Genomic DNA, 25,640 nt, shown 5'->3' with positions numbered 1-25,640 from the left:
GTGTGTGTGTGTGTTTATGTCTGTGAGAGTGTGTGTGTGTGCAAGTGTGTGAATGAATGAGAGAGTGTGTATGAGTCTGTTTTCTTGTGTGAGAGTGTGCGTGTGTATTTGTTTTGCTGTGTGTGTGTGTGTGTGTGTGTGTGTGTGTGTTTGAGTGTATCTTTGTTTCTGTGTGTGTGTATTTCACTGTGTGTTTTCTTAACACACACAGCTCCTTAAATATTATTAAGGTTATTCATCAGTTCTCTCAGGACAACACAACTATTATCTCAGAAACAACAACAAAGCAAAACACACACACACACACACACACACAAGTGTTTCCTCTTCTGCTGAATACTAACATGGTGGAGAATGCTGGGAGAGTTAAGGTAGAGTTGGCGTTGTATTGCTTCATTTTTGATCAGAGCTTGTGGCTCGCTCTCTCAGCACAGCATCAGCACTGTTTAATTGACTGAGAACAGTGGTGGACCTTGATGGTCATTGGCTGGACAATATGACTGCACTATTTAGGGTTTGTAAACAATACTTATCTGAGACCATATTAAAGAGCGTTGTGACTTGATTTATATGTAAAACAGCAAGACAGATTAATTAATGCTCCATTAATTGTTTCATCGCCGTCATCATGTGGATTTATGCACCTCTGCATTTACATATGCTGTTTTACTTTGAGAACAGTTCTCCTGTGATTAAGCGCTACTGACAGCGCGCCTGTTTCAGTATTCAGCTACCAACTTCAGTAAACAGTTCATTTTCATTTTGAACAGAGTTTCCAGTCATTATTGCTGCTACAAGGAAAAGACAGAGCCAGGAGAAAGTCCAAATGTGTGAATCAAAGCCAGCTTTACCGCATGGAAAAACACCTGAGGGGGCACTCATGCTGACAACACTGATGCACTGGATTTACTAAACTGTTTTGCACAACTTACCCTGAAAGATTAGAGTAAATGCAATGATTATTTTGTTCAGTGCATGCTGAACACCGGCGGATTTAACCATTAGGCAAGAGAAGCGGCCGCTTAGGGACCCAGGAAATCTGAGGGCCCCCAAATAATCAATTCATTTCATCTTTATGTGTATAGTGCTTTTACAATGTAGATTGTGTCAAAGCAGCTTCACATAGAGTATTATAGTGCATGTAAACAGTGTGGTTCAGTTCAGTGCGCTTTAATCTTCACTGCTGAGAGTCCAAACACTGAAGAGCAGATCCATCCATGCACAGCTCCACAAGACCCAAACCAAGGCAACAGCAGCGAGGAAAAAAAAACTTCACCAATGGGCAAAGGTGAAGGATAAAAAACCTTTGGAGAAACCAGGCTCAGTTGGGCACGACCATTCCTCCTCTGGCCAAACGTCTTGTGGAGCGCTGCAGTCTAGGCGCCGGAAGCTGGAGAACACTGGACGTCAGCGAAGACTCTGTACCTTGAGTCTCACAGGGATCAGTCTCACGCTCTCCACTCCTCCATGATCACCACAGCAGCTGCTCAGGATACGGCCTGGTCCAGGATTATGGAAACCGTGGGATCATCTTGTCGCTGGTTTTGGATCGCTTCAGTGGTGCTGCATGGTCTGAGGGCCTCAGGAAGATTATCCCCAGGTGGAAATAGAGAATAAAGAGAATATTTAGCAAATAAATACCTATAAGTATAAATTATACCAATAATAGATCTATAAGATCGTTTTCTGTCATATTCTCTATGATGAGGGTGTAAAAAATAAATGTTTAATGTTCATTACATCTGCGCAAATGTATAAAAAAAGTTTGACAAGATGCTGAACATGTTTTCATTCATATTATTTTCAGCTTAGTCCCTTTATTAATCAGGGGTCACCACAGTGGAATGAACTGCCAACTATTCCACAATATGTTTTACACAGTGGATGCCCTTCCAGCTGCAACCTATCACTGGGAAACATCCATACACACTCATACACTACGGACATAGCGTACCCAATTCCCCTATAGCGCATGTGTTTGGACTGTGGGGGAAACCGGAGCACCCGGAGGAAACCCACGCCAACACGAGGAGAGCATGCAAACTCCACACAGAAACACCAAATGACCCAGCCGAGACTCAAACCAGCAACCTTCTTGCTGTGAGGTGATCATGCTACCCACTGCACCACCACGTTGCCCTTTACATGTTGTTATTATTATTTTTGCATTAAGACAAATGTAGAAAAGGAGTGATGAGTGATATAAGAAAAACAAACTCAAAATAAATCAAATAAAAATACATTAAAAAGGTGCATTTCAGAACTTTGGGCCCCCCAGAACACTATATCTGCCCCTATATACGATTATAGAAAGTTAGCTAAACACTGAAAGAACTATTGAACTTTATTTACAAAATATAGCATGGTTGATTACAGAAATACTGAAGAAATGCATCAGCCTATCCGTAAACATAAAGCGCTGAGTCTGACATTCACACACACACACACACACACACACACACACGGTCGGAGTCAGCCAGTGGCCAGGAGAGGGAGGAGGAGAGTCGATCATCTGATTCTTTTCCTGTCCCACCCTCTACCGGACAGACGGGAAGAGTTCACGGTAAACGGGCTCTCGACACACCGACATTTACAGCGTTTCTGCGCGCACGGATCAACGTCACCAACGCGGAGGCACCAGAACGACGCGACGCGATCAAACTCCAGCGTCTTGAAAAGGCCCGCGACTCTTCCTGCCGCGCACACCCGCTCAACAGACGCCAAACTCCGGCAGAACTTCTCAAACTCCTGTAAGAGGATCTGCGGTGGTCGGTATCGACGGAGAAACGCGACGACGCGCCGTGATAGAGCGTGTCTTCCCGCCGCGTTGGAGCGCGTCTGTCCGCGCGTTGAGTTCGCTTTTCCTGCTATTCTTCTTCTGAGCGCTTCCTGCTCGGCCAGAAACCGCACTGCTAAAAATACTGGACCGCTGAGCTGACCTAACTCCGTTCACCTCCCGCTTCACCGTCTCCTCCAGCGCCCGGCAGTGCGGTAACCCAGCAGATCTGCGTGTTTACCATAATCACCAAACTTTTACTTTACAAATGGGGAATGCAGGAAGAAACGCTCCTCGGGTGACTTTTCGACGCTGAAGCAGAGCTCGGAGAGTTCCTTCACCGTCTTCAACTGTGTATTAGGGCTGTTCAGGGAGGATTTCAGATCCATCTAGCCGTGTTTTGAACTTTTAACTCTTATAAACAGAGTCCGCAGGAAGAAATCCTGTCCATCATTAAACCAGAGACTGGAGCTTGTATTCACTCCCCCCTGGTGTTTTCCTGTGTATTTTCTGCTCTTGATGGGAATGTGAGAGTAATCTTTACACTTGTTTTGAACTTTGCGACATTTCCAAATGGATTATACGGTAAGAAACGTGCCGTGGTGGAGTGTTGATCATTAAACCAGAGATTGGAGCGTCCCCTCACTCCATCCTGATATTGTTCTGTTTATTTTGGGAGTTTGAGATCTGTTTGCCCATTTGGAACTGTACACCTTTTTTAAACACCCCTCAGTTGGCTTTCTCTAATTGACTTGGACCTCAGAGCATCTCTTCAGGCCACCCCGATCATTCAGTGTGTGTGATTATGTTGTTTTTGGGAGTTTGAGATCTGGGAAGTCAGCAGATCCATTTCACACTCATTTTGAGCTTTACAACGTTTATAAATGGAGTATGCCGGAGTAAACCCTGCTCTGTTGACCATCCATAACTAAATTAGACCTCGGAGCATCCATTCCAGTGTCTTTGTGTGTATTTTTGGGAATTTGAGATTTATTCTGAACTGTATCATGTTTAAAAATGGAGCATGAATGAAGAAGCGTGTCTTAATCGACTACGTCACTGAATTGGACCTCGAAGGGTTCATTGGGACTGCATCACAATCTTTCGTGCCTTCTTACGATTGACAAGTGTTTGGGAATTTGAGATCCATCGCTTCGACACTTTACGACTTTTATAAATGGAATACGCAGAAAAAAACGTTCCTCGATTGACTTTACGTCAGTAAATTGTACTGAGCGTCCATTCAATCAATTCCATTCTCATTGTGTGTATCTGTGCTCCTTTTGGGAATTTGCGAATCATCGTTTATTCAGAACTTTACGGCATTTATAAATGGAGTACACAGGAAAAAACGCTGCTCGATTGACTTTACGCTACTAAATTCCACTTCTGAGCATCCATTCAATCAATTCCAATCTTATTGTGCGTATCTGTGCTCGTTTTGAACGTTACGACATTTATAAATGGAATACGCAAGACGAAACTAACCTTATTTGACCACCCCTAATGAAATTGTAGCTTAAAGTATCCTATAACACTTTTTCCAATCTTTGTGTGTGTGTGTTTAAGGAATTTAAGATCCAACTATACGTTGATTCCAAAGTTGACGACGTTTATAAATGGAGTACGCAGTAAAGAACACCCCTTGATTGAGTTGTGGTCAATAAATTGTACGTCGGAGCCTCCATTTGAATCATTCCAATCTTTTGTGTGTATTTTTGGGAAATTGGGATCTCCTTTTTGAGATCTGTCTATACGCTAGTTCTGAACTTGTACAATATTCGTAATTGATGTACTATGGAGGAAAAAACGTTCTTTAATTGATCGCCAATCACTGAGTTGTACCTCGGAGTGTCATTCCCACTCGTTTGCGCCTGTAGGGATTGACGTCTGATGGAGACGCATTCACCGATGATTGGGACGAACGGAGATTTGAGGGCGAGAGGGGTCGTGACGTCCCCATTTACGTATCCACGTTTATCCCACTTCGGTCTTGGATTGTAAGTCCAATGGAGCCGCTGAAGAATATCTTCTCCCGCGGGACGCTGTGGAAGAACCTGGACCAGCAGACTCAGAAGGGGAGTTTCAGCAATCCCGTGTGGACCGCTCTGTTCGATTATGAGGCCGCGGGGAAGGACGAACTCACCCTGAGGAAAGGAGACCTGGTGGAGGTTTTGTCGCTAGACTCGGAGATCTCCGGGGATGAGGGATGGTGGGCCGGGAAGGTCAACAACAAAGTGGGAATCTTTCCCTCCAACTATGTGTCCTTCAAACCAAGGTGATCATCGTTTACGTTTAGCATTTTACATATATTTTTATTTAGAGTAGGCATGGGCCGGTAAAGGATTCTGACGGTATGATAACCTTATACAGATATCACCGTATCTAATTCATTTGAACAGTTTTAAAACATTGACTTCCAAACCACGGTAAACCTTGGAACCACTTATCGTCCCATGCTTATATTCGATGCTATTTTTTTAAATTTGCTGTTCATTTCGCTTTAGTTTTAGTTCATTTTGTTATTGGTTTTATTAGTTTTGTTTAGATTTTTATTAATCGTGAATTTCTTAATTTTATTTCAGTTAACGAAAATGTATTTTGACCTATAGTTTTAGTTTACTAGTTAAACCTTCGCTCCAGACGAAGGTTATTATAGTTTTACATTTTAAATGAGTGTTTATTTTGATATTGTTTTTAAATTGGCTGTTCATTTTGTTCTTTTAGTTTTAAAATATTTTGTTCATTTAGTTTTAGTTTGACTTTAGTTTGAAATTTTTTTTTTTTTTTTACGAAAATGTTTTTTGTTTTTGTTTACTAAATATCTTCGCTCCAGACTAAGGTTATTAATAGTTTCAAATTAGTTTTTTTATTTGGTGCTATTTTAAATGGGTTTTGTTAGTTTTGTTTAGTTTTTCATTTAATGTGAATTTTAAAAATTTAATTTCAGTTAACGAAAATGTTTTTGACAATAGTTTTAGTTTACAAAATGCTATCACTACAGACGAAGGTAATTATAGTTTTATGTTTTAAATAGTTTAAAAGTTTTTATTTTGAAATTTACTGTTCATTTCGTTTAGTTTTAGTTTGATTCGTTAACTGCTTTGTTAGTTTTTAGTTTGGTTTTTCAGTGACTGTTTTGTTCAGTTTTTCATTTAGTGTGAAACTTTTGTTTTTCATTTGTTAAAGAAAATGTTTGTTTGACCATTAGTATTAGTTTTCATTCACTAAATAGTTCACTCCAGACTAAGGTTAGTATATTTTTATGTTTTAAATTGCTATTTATTTTGATACTATTTTTAAATTTGCTCTTTATTTTGGTTTAGTTTGTTTCAATAATTGTTTTGTTTGTTTTTAGTTTTGTTTAGTTTTTTGGGAATGTTGTTAGTTTTGTTTAGTTTTTCATTTATCGTGAATTTTTCATTTTATTTTAGTTAGTGAAAATGTTTTTTACTAAATAACTTTGCTCCACACTGAGATTATTATGGTTTCGTGTTCTTCATTCGTTTTTATTGTATTTTTTTTAAATTTAATTTGTTTCAATTTGAACAGTTTTTTTAGTTTTTATTTTAGTTGACTTATTAGTTTCGTTTAGTTTTTCATTTATCGGGAATTTATCTTATTTGCAAACGAAAACCATTTTTTGATCAATAGTTTTAGTTTTGATTTACTAAATATCTTCGCTACAGACTAATGTTATTAAAGTTTTGTTTTAAATTAGTTTTCATTTTGATGCTATTTTTAAATTTGCTGTTCATTTTGATTTAGTTTTATTTTGTTGTTTTTAGTTCAGTTGTTCTGTGACTGTTGTTTGGTTTGTTCATTTTTCATTTATTGTGATTGTGATTTATTTTTTTTTGTATTTCAGTTAACAAAAATTTCTTACCTATAGTTTTAGGCTGTGTCCGAAACCGCATACTTTCATACTATACAGTACACTAAAATAAGTATGCGAGTCGAGTAGTATGTCCGAATTTATTGAATTCAAAAATCAGTATGCGAGAAGTACCCGGATGACCTACTACTTCCTGAATTCTGAAGTGCACATACGATGCACGTTGCGCTATCACATGATGCCCTACGAGAGAATTTATAAATGTGAGTGAAGCGACGCAACTGGCGCAGATAGGTCACATGACCATGACAAAATGGCACATACATTCATACTGTATAGAACATACTTTTCCATAGGCCGAGTAGTAGGTTTAAATTCAAATGCAGTACCAACTGAGTGGTAGGAGGTTTCGGACACAGCCTTAGTTTTTATTTACTAAAATAAATTTGCACCAGAATAAGGTTGTTATAGTTTGCTGTTTTAGTTTACTAAACTACAGTTCATTTCAGGTTAGCCGCAGGTCAGATGAATGATTATGCTTAATAATTCATAATCTTTACTAATTATTAGTTTACGTTAGTTAGTTTTTCAGTGACTGTTTTGTTTTAGTTTTTAGTTTATTCAGAATTCTTACATTTTATTCCAGTTATTAACTATAATCATGAGCATTTGTCTGTAAAAGCGCCATCTACTGGTGCTCCTATATATACAGCCGTCTAGTTTTTATTTCGATGCTATTTTTAAAATTGTTTTCTTTTTTTTTATTTTAAAACTATTTCAAATTAGTTTTTTGACCAATAGTTTTATGGTTAGTTTACTAATTTCAAGCTGGTCTGGAGCCAGAGCCAGTGAATTACAGTTAGTGTTAGCTAGCTTTGTTTAGCTTTAGTTTTTCGTCTATTTTGCATGCCTACGTTTTATTTTAGTTTGTTAGTTGTAAAAGCGCCATCTACTGTTATTACTGTTATTTGTAACGTCAGTTAATGTATATATATATATATATATATATATATATATATATATATATATATATATATATATATATATATATATATATATATATATATATATATATATATATATATATATATATAATATATATATTTAATCTCCGCTCTCTCGTTCCGCAGTGGTTATGGCAAGTCCGGTGTGGTGGCCCCGCCGGTGGTCAGCGCTCTGGAGCCGCAGCCGGTGGAGTTCTGCGAGCTCAGCCTGCAGGAGGTGATCGGGGTCGGGGGTTTCGGGAAGGTTTACCGTGGGACCTGGCGAGGCGAGCTAGTGGCGGTGAAAGCAGCCCGTCAGGATCCAGACGAGGACATCAGCGTGACTGCGCAGAACGTCCAGAACGAAGCCCGCCTGTTCGCCATGCTGCAGCACCCCAACATCATCAGCCTGAAGGGCGTCTGTCTGCAGGAGCCCAACCTGTGTCTGATCATGGAGTACGCGTCCGGCGGGGCCCTGAGCCGAGCGCTGGCCGGCAGGAGGATCCCTCCACATGTGTTGGTCAACTGGGCCGTGCAGATCGCCAGAGGGATGCTGTACCTGCACAGCGAGGCCATCGTACCGGTCATACACCGAGACCTCAAGTCCAACAACAGTAAGTGCTGCATACGCATTTGAGTTGAGTCGAGTTTACTCCATCATCATCATCACTGCAGGATGGTGTCTGGTGTATCTGCACTATATACATCCCCACACACAAACACACAACACAGAGGCCACACACAGCTGACGTCAGGACTATTGTTTATAAATATTTCTCAGATGATGTTGAACAGATTCAGGAGTTGTTCACAGTATTTCCTCTAACATGTGTTCTTCTGGAGAAAGTCTGATTTGTTTAATTTGGGCTAGAATAAAAGCAGTTCTTAATAGTGTTAAAGTCATGTTAAGCTCAATATTATTAGCTCCTTCAGCAATATTAGTGTTGGATTGTCTCCAGAATAAACCACTGTTCTACAATGACTTGCCTAATTACCCTAACTTTACCCTAATTACCCTAGTGAAGCCTTTACATGTCACTTTAAGCTGTATAGAAGTGTCTTGAAGAATATCTAGCCTAATATTATTTACTGTCATCATGACGAAGAGGAAAGACATCAGTGATTAGAGATTTGTTATTAAGTGTATGGGAATGTGCTGAAAATAATAATTTAGTGGTTTTTCTATTTAATTTATTCATTTGTTTTTCAGTTTATTTATTCATATTAATATTATTCATCTCGTTAGCATTTGTTAAAATGCCATCATCTGATAGTTTGGTTTAATATGTTTGTGATTATAGTTACGTCCCGGCCAGTCTAGGGTTGATGTGAACAATATCAAGAGTGTCAATAAATAAATGAATTAAACTTAAATACTCAATTTAGGGTTTTTCCCAGCTCACAATGATCACAACGTTTATCAAGAAGTAACAAGCTTTATTATCTTCTTAGACAACAAAGACATTAGAAGCATCTCCTGGAAAGGGATTCCAGGCCAAAATAATAAACAAAAAGATATCTGACCTGCGGGGAAATATTAATAACTCACCTGCTCAAATAAAAAGTAGCCCAAATAAAATTACAGCAAGCTTCGCTTTCTCCCTCGCTGCCACAAACCAGGAGAAAACATTTAAAGTAAATGGCTATTCCAAGTGTGCCGCAAGCCTGCGTTTGAGTGAAGGTCTCGGCCGGTAGATCGCCCCCTGGGGGCTGGCTGCAGTACAAGTCATAAAGCCCTCCTCCTCCGTGTTAATGAAGGAGACTTGAGCCCAAATAAAAAAAATTAATTACACTTGCAATAAAATGTCCCGAAAGATGGTTCTGGTGGATTAAGGCACTGGTTATTGTGCTGAAATAGGTGCAGATCTTCATTTTTGTAAACAGTTTGTTTTTAGCAGTAATTTAATGCTGGGCGTGTCATCGTGATTGACAGCTGTGATTAACAGTTTCTCAAAGCAGCGCGTCTGAGCTTCGGCAGAAGACTGAAGTGTTATTATTCGATTTCTGTGTTATTTTACCATGACAAAATGAGTTCAGCCGTAAACTATAGTTTCTGACATACATGATCCTGGTGGAACACTGTTTATTCGCTAAGGTTAGGGCTTTTTTCGGGCTTTATTAGTTTGCTGATACACGCCTAACCACCCAGATAGCAAAACACAGTTCCGGCTAGATTCTCGCCTGCCGGAGACTTACCCCTCAGAGCTCAGACTGACTACCTCTGCTGGACCTACTCCGGATGCCTGGACTCACTGCCCGATTCCTGCCCGAGTCAATCGAGCCAGATGCGGTGGCCGAGCGAGCCGGCGCTGCCGCATGCGAGCCGGAATCAGCCCGCGACGCCGCGAGTAGGTTATGCGCTGCGGCCTGGAGCTGGCGCGATTGAATATATAAAACCCTCATATTTGTTAACGTTATTACATCCATTTGTGTTGATATGACAGCAAACGCATGCTGAGAAGTTCGGGGGGCGTGGTTGATTTTACATAAAGCGTTTGATTGGAAGCTCGACTCCGCTCATTATCGCGGCTCCTCCTCTGGCTCCATCAGACAATCCTTCTGCGCATGTCAAGGCTCCAATTTCAGCAGTCTTTTGCGACAGTTTGTTCCCGTCAAGCAGGCGTTTTGCCCTCAAGGCGTTCAATGGGAAAAAGGGCTGTCGCGTCGTCCATATTTTTTACAGTCATTGGGCTATTCCCAACCTACCGCTTCTATTTAAAACCAAAATAATACAGATATTTAATAAGTGAAAAGGCTCGGATCTAACGGAGAGCACTTTACAAAAGAATTAAACTGTCAGCTACAGAAATCAATCAATCACACCAGTAAGTCAACCAACAGTCTGGGGCAGGAGATAGGAAACGCTCGGAACAACAGCGGCGGCAACAATGACGACGACGACGGAGATTTGCAACCGTCACCGAGCAGAAAGATCCGTCCTTTGTTCCTCTCCTCCAGCTTATATACGCTCCCACTCGCAACACAGCTGCACTGCAATCAAGCGCAGCTCTAGAGAGAGAGAGAGAGACCTGCACCACATCAGCTCCAAATGATATATATATGAGCAATTCTGTGCAAATGTCAACCTTGCCATGAAAAAAAATTTAGTTTTTACCAAAATACAGAAACCATTTCTGGGTTTTTTGTGTAAGCAGTACTTTAAAAATACTCAAAAAGCATCTGTTCATGTTTTCAAACTATTCTATTTGATTTACTAAAGTAACACAAATGGTAATTTTACATGCGTCACATCCATAACAACACTTTTTCCTCAGAAATGTGAAAATATTAAATAAAATAAAACCAATAATTTTTGTTTTATAGAAAGCCGACTCTAATCCTTTTGATTAGCATTATTTCTTTTGGGGTTGTGCAGTTTAATTCACAGAATTTCTACAAAGTGTGTTGTATACTGTAAACTGGCAGACTTTTTTTGTCACATCCATAACGCATGCTTATTTTCCTCATTTAAAGTACAAAACACGTTTACTGATTGATATTTTTCTGCTCCCATAACTCTGTGGCTAGTTGCTCTAGAAAATATAATCAAATTTTTCAATATAATGTTAACATATACTTTCTCTGTCAATTTATGTGTTGAGTTTTTACTGCAAATGTCACATCCATAACGCTGGAATTGCTCATATATATAAAATGAATGAACAAATATTTAATACGTTCTATACCGTAACATTATTAATTGTTTAAACTATATTAAAAATATGGGTCCCACTTTATATTAAGTGTCCTTAACTACTATGTACTTGCATCAGAAAATAAATACAATGTGCTTACTGTGTTCATAATGTATTTGAGGACACTTGTGGTGCTCTTGAGTTGGGATAGGGGTTGGGTTATGGACAGGTTTGCTGGTATGGGTAGGTTTAAGGGTGGGTTAAGGTGTAAGGGATGGTCAACAGTGTATTTACAAATGTAAATACAGAAGTTAATTACAGATGTAATTACATACAGGTATTTATTTGAACATAAGTACACAATAAAGACATGTATTTACACAATAAGTACATCCTAACAAACTATTAATTCCTATGTAAGTACATATTAGTTAAGGCAACTTAATATAAAGTGGGACCGAAATATGCAATAAACATGTTGAAGAACAGCACTCGGGATTTTATATTTGGAAAAATACTTAAAATATCACAGGAGGCTAATAATATTCGCTTATTTCTCCGGGTTTAAATGTGTTTCTTCTTTATTACTAAGAGATCAGGGTTAATCTCAGTGCAACTGTTCTAGTGCTTTTTGGATAATTGAATGTAATATATCATTGCATATTGTGCATTTATTAAAACATGTTCTGTTCTCAGAGCAGGTGTTTTAATATCAAACGTTAAAAATCAAGCTTGCAGGGACAGAAAGTTTGTTTTGTTGAAACTAGTGAGTGTGAGTGTGAGTGAAATTAGATTTTACTTCTACTCTTGAAGGAGTTTTACTCTCTGAACTGTGTGTGGGTGTCGAACGAACATGAGGAATAAATAATACAATAATATAACACACACACACACACACACACACACACACACACACACACACACACAAAGTCCAGCATGTCTGTGTCCTCTTCTGCTCTTTGACCCCTGTGTGTGCGCGCGTTCTGATTATTATGAGTGTGTGTGCGCGCTTTCTGATTAGTGTGTGTGTGTGTGTGTGTGTGTGTGTGTGATTTTTCCCTTGGCGAGTGTGTGTGAGATGCCGCAGTGATCTCCTCTTCCTCCACAAACAGCTCTTTTAGAGGGGCAGTTCACACAGAAATGAAGATTAGCCCATGATCTCTTCATCCTCAGGAACTCTTCATCCTACACTCTCTGATACAAATCCTGTCATCACGCTCATCCTTTTCTGCACTAGCACTTTTGAACCATACTGCTGCTTATTCACACAGTAAAGGGATGATTGAGTGTCTTTAGGGTACTATGAGGTACACATTTATAGTTTTTCGGCTGTTAACATGCGCCTTTAACACATTAAACTGTCGCCCCCAGTTACAGACATGACAGTGACATGTTCAGTTTTAATGATTAGCGATCTTCAATGCTTTGGTGCAGAGTCTCATTTTTAAGAGGACTGATGTCGGATTGTAGCTGAAGTTAAATGAAGTTACAGCAAATGTACAGCACGTGTATATTGTATTATATTACATTAATTATGTACTTCACAAAACATGTTTTAGCCCAAATTTGACAGAAAATCTAAGGTAAATATCAGAAAAAATATATTCTAGATTTGTCTAGTTGATATCTCCAAAAAATGAGCTTTCAGCAGGGGCATTGCTAGACAAAGATAACTAATCACACTTTAAAAAAATAAATTACTCCTGATTAATCACATTTTAAAGACTTGTAATTTTGGCTATTCAAATGTAAAATTAATGTAAAAGCAAGATAAAAACAATTTAAATTCAAAATATAATTGTCTATTAGAATTTAGTTTAACTTGTAACACAGATTTCTTCATGTAAACAACAAACCCACAATAAACCATCAAGATCCTGCTTTACAGCCATATTTATTACAGAAATAAAAACACAGGCATGGTAATGACATTTAAATTTCAAAACAATCAATGCCAATGAAGAAAACATTGATTTCCAAGTTGGATTCTAAGTGGACTGCAAAAAAATGCCAAATATAGGTAGTGCAGTTATGGAAAATAATAATAAAGTATTGAATACAACTATTGTACTCGTTGTATTGCTGTGAGTTGAGAACATTAATTATAAAGTAGAAACAATTTTACTCAGTCCTCCTTTACATTCAGCCAGTTGCTAAAACAGTCCAGTCTGTGGACATTATCGGGGGACGATGTGGACCTTTTGTTTTGAACGATGTGAGCTGAGAGTGCAACACAATCTCACGGCAATTCGTAGCTTTTTGATTTAGTGGCTACAGATAACGACACACATCAAAATACTTTTAAAAGGATAGTTCACCAGAGAAATGAGCTCACCCGGAGCTCACGGAGGACGAGACGGTTTGTTTTAAAGCAGATCTTGAGCTGAATCTGTTGTTCTCTGGGCTTCATATAATGGCAGTGAATGGTGACCGGTTTAGTAGACGAGGTTTGTTAAACACAAACAAGTCCACATCTACAGCCATGTAGGGATGCAATGATTAACCTGTTTCATTATTAACCGCGCTTTAATTTGTCACGGTTAATTAATCGCAAAGGCTTCTCAACACATGGAATGAAACTGCTGCAACTTAGTAAAGTTATGCCAGCTGTGTGCTGGTGGAAAGTTCTGAGCTTATACACTGAGGCGAATAACCATGCACACCGGATATGACCGAGGCTATAGCTAAGGCAAGTTCGTGCAAGTTTCCAATGGAGGGGCGCACCCAATGCGCTCACTCTTTCCAGGCGCACCTAGATGAAATGACAGGGAGCTTCTGTCTAGAGATCTGCGCGGGACTAAATTTTGAATCTCGCTTCTGCCCGCACCCGCCAGGTTTTAGCCCGAACCCGACCGCTCCTGCTTATATTAAGAATTTATTGTCCCGCTGCCCGACCCGCCCCGTTTTCTGGCCGTCGTGCCCGATCCCGCTAAAGAGCGGGGGAGAACAAAACCGAAAATCCCCCAGCTATACAGTCCAGACAGCCAAGCTGTCTGTATAAACACACACAGCACCAAGCACACACACACAGACAAATCTCTCTCCCTCATACGCGCGCATGCGCACTAACACACACACAAGCACCAAGCATACACAGGCGTTTGCTGTTATATCAACTCAAAGGCTTGTAATACCATGTATCAAGTACCAATGTCATACCAAAAGGTTTTATATAAAGGTACATAAATACTGAGTCGCGCCAGCTCCGGGCCGCAGCGCACATTACTCTCGGGCCGATTCCGGCGCGGATACGGCAGCTTTGGCTCGCTTACGGCCGCCACATCTGGCCCGATTGATTCGGGCTGGAATCGGGCAGTGAGTCCACAAGCATCCGGAGTCCGGCAGCTGGAGCCGAGCCGAGTGGTAAGTCTCCGGCAGGCGATAATCTAGCCGGAACTGGCCCGAGTGTATTTTGCTATCTGGGAAAGCTCTCTCTCTCATTTGTGCGCGCACCAACACACACAAGCACCAAGTACACACACAGGCAAAGCTCGCTCGCTCTCTCTCTCTCTCTCTCTCTCTCTCTCTCTCTCTCTCTCATTCGCATAGCAATATCCGCGATATTGCTAGACAGCCCGCTCCCGTCCCAAATTAAACCCGTTACCGACCGCTCCCGCGATTTATTCGGAAATTTATTCCCGCACTGCAGAAATCTGGTCGGGTCCTGCGGTGCCCGCGGGACAGCCGTGGGAATGCAGACCTCTACTTCTGTCACCGCGAGAACTGCAAACGGCTGAAGTTTGAGGAAGAACCAATGAAAAGTACACAGGTTTGCAAACCCACCTAAAGTTACAAATAATGTCTCTGATGAGAGCGATCATGTGCTGAATGTTGATCCGCCAGCCGAGATCAGTAGAGTTTTCGGAGAGAGCGCTGAAAGACTCGGAGTGGATCAGCTGTTTAATGGCCTGAATCTCGATGCGCTGCATTCACTGCGTGTTCAGCACAAATGTGCGCTAAATGTGAAATCTGACACTGCACACATCACCGCCAAAGAAGCTCGCCTTTACTGAGAGTAAACTGAAACTGCGGCTCATGACAGAGCGGTATTGCGCCGGTGTTCACCGTGAGAATCCTTCTCTTCCCTGCTCATATGTTTACGGAGACCCGGAAGGGACGTAGTGGAGGAGAAAAAAAATGGCTGGGTGAAGAAAAAAATAATTGGTTGGAGAAAAAAAAATGGGTGAAATAATAAAATGGGTAGGAGGTGTATATATATTTAGGTTTTTGTGTTTTCTCGCAAAGATGTTTTGCGTTCCCTCACAAAACTGTTTCTCCACAAACACTTCCTGTCCCCTTCACTCATCTAATCCCTTCTGTTTTTGCCGAAATTCTCCCGTATTTTGCCATTCTATCCCACTTTATTTACATTAAAGCTAGGGGTGTAACGATACACTCAGCTCACGATACGATGTGTATCACGATATAATTTTCACGTTTCGATATGTATCACGATATTTGGAATAAAAATTGAAAATTAAACTGAAATGCAAATTTTACCAAGTGAACTATTTTTTATGTATTTCTTTTGTTTCAACTTGTTAAACTGAACCTTCTTTAAGAAAATAAATTTAACAGGCCTGTCTCTGGAAAATAAAACAATTTAAAAACTTCTTAAAAAATATTATTGAAATGACAGAGACAAAATTAAGAAACAATTTAAGTAAAGGTGCAAAAAAAAAAAGTTTTCTATTCAATTGAATTTAACAGTAAGAGCTTAAGGCTTTGCTTGGTCACTTGCGTTTTTTGTGTGTGCAATCCACATTTCCAGGTAATCAGCAGTTCTATAAGATAATCCTGAACTGATGTGTATCTGTCTGAGAGGTTTTTATGGATGTCTGTCTTCATGTTGGGCATGATGAGTGACAGGGTGGCCGTCTTTTCATTACACAGGACAGTCGTGGCTCTTTTCAGCAGTTTAGGCAGGTTTACTATTTCTTCGGCGTCGCTGATGTCGGCGCTATCAAGTGTATCATGTTGACGTGCATTTTTGTTTACCTCTGTACTTAAAAGGGTTAATGCTCGTCGTAATCATAACTCTAAAATGCGATATATGATTATTTAAATAATGTGCACGCTTTCAATTATATAATATATTATGACTAGTCAATAATAGGTATAATTATGACTAGTCAAAATATAATTAGAGATATCTCTAAATATATTTATGGATAGTCAGATCAAAGGTTTAAATGCTAAAGCGGCTTGCCATACGCGCGCGTCTATCATCCACCCTCTGTAGTAACAGCTCACGTCAGCTCACGTCATGTGTGATTTTGCGGCCGCCAGTACATCATTATATGAAGACAGAATGATATTTTAGGGTGAATTGTACCTTATAAATACAGTATGTGACTCTTTCAACACCATTAGGAGGTATCCATGTCGCTGTGCAAAGTATGTAAATCACTGTGAAGACTTTAAAACTTAGGATGTGTGACCCAGGATGCGTGTCAAAAAGCGGACGAGTCTAAAGCAATGACTGGACAACCAAAATGTTGCCAGACGTCTGATTTTGAGAGGATGGGTCATCCTCTATTTCAGCTCCACTCATCTTGGTCTGCTAACATTACTGCTGCTGCAATCTGAACTCACGTGCGACAGCAGGTGGAACGTAGCTAGCGTGCAAACAGCTCAACTAATAAGAGAAAACAGACGTCATATCGTTATCAAATCGTCATAACGCCACAATGCATATCGAGACATTTTTGCATCGCAATAAATCGTACAACGATAAATCGTTACACCCCTAATTAAAGCTGTGCATCCATCGTCGCCTTTCATGCTACCTCTGAACCAGTGATTGTGTAACGGAGGTCAGCTAGTGAGTGCTGTGCAGGTAAACCTCACTCCTCTGACCTCTAAAGGTGCTCTAGCGACAAACACTGGAGGTCATGGTCTTTAGCCTCCTTGTTAGAGCACCCGACTCCCATGCGAAAGGTCGCCGGTTCGATACCAGCTCGGAGCGGGTTGGGTGGCTAAGGACCGGCGGGGTTACACTTGCATGTATAAGCGCTGACTGACAGGCGCTTTCCATACAATAAACTGATCCCAGATCAGCTTCTGTACACGCCATTTACAGAGAGGAGAAAAAGTGCTGGACACTTTTGGATTCAGGTGTATGTTTAAACACAGACAAACACACTGAATAACATGTAAACATCTCTGTCCTGCATGTTTGATTTTAAACAGCTTCATTTCTCTTAAACGAGCACAAACAGTTTCTAAAGTAATGGAAAGCTTTCATTATAGATCTGTGCATTCTTACAGTGACACCTCTGTTATCAAACAAAACAAAACGAGAGATTCATTTGCTGCTCTGCACTTGTTGATAACAGGTGTCACTTTAAATGGCGTGTACAGAAGCTGATCTGGGATCAGTTTATTCTACGGAGTGTGTCTGTCAGCGTGTATACTTCAGAGGTTGCATATTAAAGGCGACGATGGACGCACAGCTTTAATGTGAAGAAAGTTGGATATAATGGTAAAATACGGGAGAATGTCGGCAGAAACAGGAGGGTTAACATGGATGAAGTGAACAGGAAGTGTTTGTGGAGGAACAGTTTTGCGAGGGAACGCAAAACCTTATAGAAATATGTCTTTCTATTACACTTTTTTTTTTTCTCTCTCACCCGTTTTTTTTTTCCAACCAATTTTTTTCCCAGCACAACGTCCCTTCCGGGTCTCCATATATGTTGGACCTGCTGCGCCTGCTTTTCCACAAACACAGAAATATGTAAATCAACGCATAACGAAACGTTTAAAGAGTGATGGAAGTCAGACTTTTCTTCCTTTCTTTTGTCCGCTCTTGCTTTCATTTGTTTTCTATTTATTTACTGATGACGTTTCAGCACTGAATTGAATGATTTATTCTGATCTTACGTTTTGTTTTGTAGCAGAAATAAGATTTGTTTATTAAATTGACATGCACAACAATAGTGCAAAATAAGTATTTCTAACTGCAGTGCTTCAGTTGTGCTTGATGCAAATCATGAATGTATTTTTCATGAAGTAACAGCAGGACTGTTTATCACTGATAACTCGCATTCAAGCACATTCATAGTGACGTGACGTTGTGCGCAGAGGCTTCGAATCATATAAGAAAAACATTACATCTCGCAGTGAAGCAGTGCACCGGAGCTTCATTTTCGCCTATCCCCACGTGACCGCTTGAATTTTGATTAAAAGGTTTAAACACCCTCATGTGTTAGTAAAGTGTATAGCGAGAGATTAGACATCGCTTCCATACTGTTTCAAAGCCCTGCACCAGTCCTGCACACCAGTATTTAACTAAAATACAATAGTAAATTATAGTTAAATGTTTTGAACCATACTAATGTGTATTGGCGTATTTGTTTTACAACTATCTTTAAAGAAAATCACTGCGTATCGTAGTATAGTGTTTAACGGAGGCCAGCTGGCGAGTGCAGCCTGAATGCATCCCTCATCCAGCCTCCTCCTTAGAGCATTCGCCTCCCATGCAGGAGTCGCTGGTTCGATCTCTGTTTGGAACGGGACTAGTTGGAATATGATAAGTGTAAATGCGTGTAAATAGCTTGGATTTTACTACAGTCATTGGTGGTGTAATGGAGCATACCATGTGTAAACACTACAGTAATTGAGTAGTTTGTTTATATTACTGTTGTTCAGTGGCGTAGCGGACGGGTCCGCAGGGCACGCACCGTGGGGGGGCCCTGTGTGATTAGGGGGCCCCACATCGTCGCGATTTTCAATAATTGTAAATCCAGCAACCGCAATAATCAAACTCTTGGGAACAACTGTGGTCTGAACTAAACTTCACAGGTCTGTGTTCTCTGAACTTGGACTACTTCATTCTGATTGCTTGCCGCCGACCCGTTTCATAGCTCATACCATAAAGTTGGCTTGATTTCAACTCTCCTCGGCGCTCACACCGGATTTCTCACCGCTGATTCTCACTGAACTGAATGATTTCTGGCTACTTTGACGCTCTCGCCGCTTTCGGTTTGTGATCGCTCCTCAGTTTGTGAAGGCTTCCCGCGTTGTCGCTCCACCGCCTCCCTTCCCCGCTCCTCAATTTGTGACCCTTCACCCCCCCATCATCAGGGGGCCCCGTCAGTGATCCCTGCAGGGGGGCCTCTGCATTTTTTTTTCATTTTTGCACACGTTTTTTTTTTGTTGGTAATTACGTTTTTTATTTCCATAAATGAAAATATAAAACTTTTTACAATCAGACAGGAAAATACTTTTACAGATATTACCCCGTATATATTCCCCATCCCCCCATCCCATTATACGCACATCAGGAAACACAGAATAACTATAGTTTAGACCAAGCTGTTCGATAATTTACATTACGTTGACATCCGTAGCATCAGGTGAGGGTTAAGTGTCCAAGATTTCTTTGACGTTGCGTATATAGATCTTCCATACCGTAAGAATGTCCACTTTGGCATGGTTGATCCGTGCTGATGACAGTTCCAGATACAGTATTTGCAATAATGAATGTAACCAGTGCTTAACTGAGAGATCATGAGGAGGTTTCCACCTGTGTACCAACATTTTCTTTGTAGCAGTTGAAGCAGCTAACCAAAATTTACAGACGTTTGCATTGAAGGGAAATTGAGAGTTATCATTCAATAGTAACAATACAGGATCTTCGGGGAAACACATTTTTGTGACTTTAAATAAAATGTCCAGCACCGAATCCCAAAGTCTTTGCACCTCCGGACATTCCCACATCATATGTGAAAAGGTCTTTCCCACACTTTCACCAGCAGAGGTCCTCATCGAGCTCTGATTTAGGAAGCTTCGAGTAATGAACTGCTTTCCGATACAATTAAGTCAAGCGCTTCACTGGTTCAGAAAGCTTCACTTCTCCATCACTACACATTCAAGCCAGCATGATAGTGACGTGTAATTCATTGTTAGTATTATTGTCATCATCATCATCATCATCTTTAATATTTCATAAATATTAGACATTCTTTTTGGAAATATTGTGAAAATAAAATATATATATTTATACAACAGTTCTGTCTGGTTCTCGAATCTGATTAGCTGATAGCCGTGCGATATTCTGCAATATCAGAACTCCTACAGCCTCTTTACCCTTTGTGTATTACTCCGCCCACATACAGCCAGCAGAGAGCAGACACTACAGATCTACAGTTTAATAGATGAACGCTCAGCTGTTTACCTGTCAGCTCATGATTTAAATCCGGAAGAAAGTAGTTCCTCATACAAAAGGGGTTTTGAGACTCTCCATGTTTAATTTTGTTTTTATATACACAATTATGCCGTCAAACTGTTGTATAAACGCAATATCACACTCGTAGCAGTGCAATATGCTGTATATAGGCACTGGTGGGGGCACTAAGGTACTCGGCCTGCGGCCTCGTGCCATCGCACGCCTCCCACCAGTGCCGATATACAGCCATATCACACTGCTACGAGTGTGATGTTGCATATATATACAATATATGTGGAAATATCAATAAGTCATGCATGGGGGTTGTAGAGTCCTTAAAGTGACTACAATTGGACCACATTCACAGATCTGTTTGACTAGGTTCTGGATTAAAGCGGATAATGTTCCATCTTTTGCACGAATTGATCGTTTTGTCGGAATTAGTGCAATTACTTTCTTGCACTAATCGAAATGCATCACATGACCCAAGCCCAGCCTGACCCCGTCTACAATGATAGAAATTAAACCCGAACCTGTCGGGTTCAGGCAAAGATCCTCAGCTCTAGGATTTTGGGTGTATGTTTGAACAGTCATATACACATAATTAATAATAATAATATTTAAAGTTGTCGATCTTGATGTGTTTTTCCAAACACAACTAATTTCCTCCAAAATGAGCATAAGCAGTTGGGAAAGCAGTCGAATGCATCATTATAACGCTAGATGTGTGCATTTGTATGACCCTTAATATGGTGGGCATATCCCTTATTTTCACATCCCAGTGTTGACAGGTATGCTCTCTTCTGTGTGTTTATTTTTAATCACTATTCACTGCCAATATATGAAGCACAACACCACAGATTCAGCTCAAAAACTGCTGGAGTGTTCGCCTGAAAATAAACAGTCACATCCTTGATGAGCTGTAGGGGAGGAAATCAACTCATTACTTCATTTTGTGGGTCTCTTTAAAGGGTCAGTTCACCCCACATTTACCCATGGTTTACTCTTCCTCAAGTGGTTATAAACCTCTATGAGTGTATTCTGTTGAACACTGAGGAAGATATTGTGAAGAACTGGTAACCATTGACTTGACATTGAAAAAACAAATACAATGGAAGTCAATGGTTACAGGTTTTCAGCATTCCTCATGTGTTCAACAGAGGAAGGAAACTCCTAAAGGTTTGAAACAAGTAAATGATGAGAGAAGGATGATTAATTGTGTGAACTGCCTCTTCAAAACAGAAGTCTCTCACAGACGCTACACAGAACTGCTGATGAAGTTTTAATTATGGATGTTTCTCCTGTATAAAGCTGCATATTCTGGACAAGCGTGCTTTGTGGCTCCTCGTGAGGCTTTTATTAGAGGTGGATGCGCTTTATTAGACTGTTGAAGAGGAACTGTGTTGTAGATCTGGAACACACAGGATCATTATTGAAATAACACCTATAGCAGGCCTTCAGGGAGACTCCATCATGAGGTCCGCTTTATTAGTGTGTGAACTGACCCTTACACCCCCTGCTGACCTACAGCACACACACACACACACACACACACACACACACACACACACACACATCACCATGTCAACAGCAGGAGAAAACCCTGAACAGTGTTGAAGTGCGTGAAGTGTGTGTGTGTGTGTGTGTGTGTGTGTGTGTGTGTGTGTGTGTGTGTGTGTGTGTGTGTGTGAGATTGTGTTCTGCGGGTGAAGATTCCGTGAGGGCTTGATAATAATCACATACACAACACACTGGAGCAGCTGCAAATACACTTGCAGAGAAATACACACCTATATATCACATTATACAGGTGAGGACAAAATTATAGTTATATAAATATGTGTTTACATTACATTGGATGTGTGTGTACGAATGCAAAACAAAATTATATATTGTAATTTATATATATCTATACACACTCACCGGCCACTTTATTAGGTACACCTCAATAGTACAGCGACGGACCCCTTTCACCTTCAGATCTGCCTTAATCCTTGGTGTCAGAGATTCAGCAAGCTACTGGAAATATTCCTCAGAGATTTTGCTCCATATTGTCATGATAGCATCACACAGTTGCTGCAGATTTGTCGGCTGCACATCCATGATGCCAATCTCCCGTTCCACCACATCCCAAAGCTGCTCTATTGGATTGAGCTCTGGTGACTGTGGAGGCCATTTGAGTACAGTGAACTCATCGTCATGTTCAGCAGTCTGAGATGATTGAGCTTTATGACATGCTGCGTTATCCTGCTGGAAGTAGCCATCAGAAGATGGAGACACTGTGCTCATAAAGGGATGGACATGGTCAGCAGCAATACTCAGGTAGGCTGTGGCGTTGATGCTCAATTGGTACTAATGGACCCAAAGAAAATCTCCCCCACACCATTACACCACCACCACCAGCCTGAACCGCTGATACAAGGCAGGATGATCCATGCTTTCATGTTGTTGAGCCGAGCATCTGAATGTGTCAGCAGAAATGGAGACTCATCAGAGCAGCAACGTTTCTCCAATCTTCTATTGTCCAGTTTTGGTGAGTCTGTGTGAATTGTAGCCTCAGTTTCCTGTTCTTAGCTGACAGGAGCGGCACCCGGTGTGCTCTTCTGCTGCTGTAGCCCATCCGCCTCAAGGTTGGACGTGTTGTGTGTTCAGAGATGCTCTTCTGCAGAGCTCGGTTGTAGCGAGTGCTTATTTGAGTTGCTGTTGCCTTTCTATCAGCTGGAACCAGTCTGGCCATTCTCCTCTGACCTCTGGCCTCATCAACAAGGCATTTGCGCCCACAGAACTGCCGCTCACTGGATATTTCCTCTTTGTCGGAGCATTCTCTGTAAACCCTAGAGATGGTTGTGTGTGAAAATCCCAGTAGATCAGCAGTTTCTGAAATACTCAGAGCAGCCCGTCTGGCAGCAACAACCATGCCACGTTCAAAGTCACGAAACACCAGAACACATGTGTTGAGCTGTTGACAGTGGTATATGTGTCCCACACTGCTAAAAACACTATTAGGACACCTATATTTCACTAAAAAGTGTAAATTGGTTGTTTTTGCGTTATTTCAAGCAAATTCGTACTTCCGGTTTGAAACAGATTTTTGAAGCTGCGTCACGGTCATGACATAATAGCGTGTATTCCAGCGTGCAGACTGGACGTCTGTGCCAGAGTGAGTCTTATTACGTCTCACAGTGTGCTGCATTAATGCATGAGTAAAGCTTGGTTCAAACCAATCAGTGCGCTCTATTGTGCAGCTTCATTAATATTCATTACTGTCACAGTGTTTAGACGACAGAGACGCCACGTTGTGTTGGCAAAACAAGCGTGAAGTGTTGCTTTTATAGTTTGCTGCAGTGAAGTTTTGTTTTCATTTTCTCTCTGTGAGAGCTCAGCTGGAGTCACGTGTGGATTAACAGTGTACGCGACGCTCGACAACAATAACTTACGTGTCTAAGGAGGATTATTGTTTACCTGAGAGCTGTTCTCATCTGCAAACGCTGAGATTGGATTCGCTTGTAGTCTCCTCTTAATAAAGACGCGGCTCTAGTTGCTGGTGATTGTCCTGTCTCTACAGATTTGGTAAGTGAGCGACCAGTGCTCTTTGTTTATTCAGTTCGTTTGTATCGAACTAAGTTAACTATTGCACCGAGTGTAAACATGTTAGCACCACAACCAAACTTTAACCTCGTGTAGGGTTTTCACCGCATTTTGTGACCGGAATAACACACGCGGCTTTCTGACGCTACCTGCCGAGTGCATCTAAGTTTCCGGGAAATGCGGAGGTTTTTTTCTCTCATTCGCCGTGCGGTATCAAACATTGCATGAAAAATACACGCTTAGAGCAGTTCCTCGAATCAAATATCGCGTTTGTCGCGAGGGACATGAATGAATTCCCTGAATGAAAGAGTCAAACTGCAGTAAAAGTCCACCATTTAATAATTTGGCAAATAATTCGACTACAGATGTCCATGTAGGTTAAACACCATCACTTTCTACTGTGTGTGTGTATTTTGACTGAAACTCGCGCGTGCCCAAATAGACACTCCCACACCCTCCCACTTTAGTTCCTCAGACACTCCCCCCTAAACAGAGCTGGACACGCCCACTTTTCTGACTTTTTCCAAAGTAGAGGTGTGAAAACACCCTGCTGAAACGAGCGGGTTTCATGGCCCTTTAAATCCCCTTTCCTGCCCATTCTGATGCTGCAGCAGATCCTCTTGACCATGTCTACATGCCTAAATGCAGTGAGCTGCTGCCATGTGATTGGCTGATAGGAAATGTGTGTGAATAAGCAGTTGGACAGGTGTACCTAATAAAGTGGCCAGTCAGTGTGTGTGTGTGTGTGTGTGTGTGTGTGTGTGTGTGTGTGTGTGTGTGTGTGTGTGTGTGTGTGTGTGTGTGTGTGTGTGTGTGTGTGTGTGTGTGTGTGTGTGTGTGTGTATATATATATAAATGTTGAAGTTTTTTAAATGTTGAAGTGAGTCTAAAATATTTTATATATTTTTATAAATTAATAATTAAATAATAGATTAATATAATACAATAATAGATTATAGTGTGTTTATTTCAAGCAGCATTGTTCCACTTCAAATGGTGGTGTGTGTGTGTGTGTGTGTTCTCTCTCTCTCTCTCTTTCTCTCTCTCTCTCTCTCTCTCTCTCTCTTTGCTTTGTTGTCATTCGCCCACGTTTTTCTCCCATGATCCTCTGCTTCTCCATCAGTCACAGTGTTTGTGTGTGTGTGTTTGAGAGAGTTTGTGCACACATTGTGCTCTCTTGAGTTTCAGATGGAGTGTGTGTGTGTGTGTATATAGACCTGTGTGTGTGTGTGTGTGTGTGTGATGTTATCAGTGTTTCTCAGACCTGTCTGTACTCGTCTCCTGATCTGCATCCTGTGTTTTTCTTTCTTCTTTTTTCCTTCTTCATTTTTCTCTTCCTACTCATTTTCTAAAGACAGCGGCGCTCTGTTCCTGTGGACGACCCAGTGTTATGGGGGAAAACACACACACACACACACACACACACACACACACACACACACACAGGTCTATATACACACACACACACACTCCATCTGAAACTCAAGAGAGCAAGGACTTTATATTCTATACTGGACATTATTTCTGTTCAGTGATGAGACTTTAGTCTGAGCAGAGTCAGACCGCACTGTCCTCATCAAATCAGTCAACATCAAGACATGATCAGATTTATTGAGCTCAAATCAGCAAAATCTAGAGGCAAAATCACTTCAGA

At 40.8% G+C, this 25,640-nt stretch overlaps 2 protein-coding genes across 6 annotated transcripts in view; both read left to right on the top strand.

Annotated features, from left to right (window-relative positions):
* alpk1 (alpha kinase 1) overlaps positions 1-25,640 on the top strand; it is an 859,869-nt gene that overhangs the window by 458,067 nt on the left and 376,162 nt on the right. The window lies entirely within an intron of this gene.
* Positions 2,527-25,640, top strand: part of LOC101886393 (mitogen-activated protein kinase kinase kinase 11) — a 59,478-nt gene continuing 36,364 nt past the window's right edge. For all 5 annotated transcript variants that reach the window (XM_087260231.1, XM_087260234.1, XM_087260233.1 and 2 more), the window contains exons 1-2: positions 2,527-5,054; positions 7,742-8,208. In XM_087260231.1, coding sequence (XP_087116357.1) covers positions 4,786-5,054; positions 7,742-8,208 — 736 coding nt within the window. In that variant the 5' untranslated portion in view covers positions 2,527-4,785. The remainder of the gene's footprint in view (positions 5,055-7,741; positions 8,209-25,640) is intronic.

This window comes from Danio rerio, chromosome 7 (assembly GCF_052040795.2).
Source record: "Danio rerio strain M-AB ecotype USA chromosome 7, GRCz13ab, whole genome shotgun sequence".
Lineage (NCBI taxonomy): Eukaryota > Metazoa > Chordata > Actinopteri > Cypriniformes > Danionidae > Danio > Danio rerio.
The sequence above is the reverse complement of the archived record's forward strand: the minus strand, read 5'-3'. Positions and strand labels throughout refer to the sequence as shown.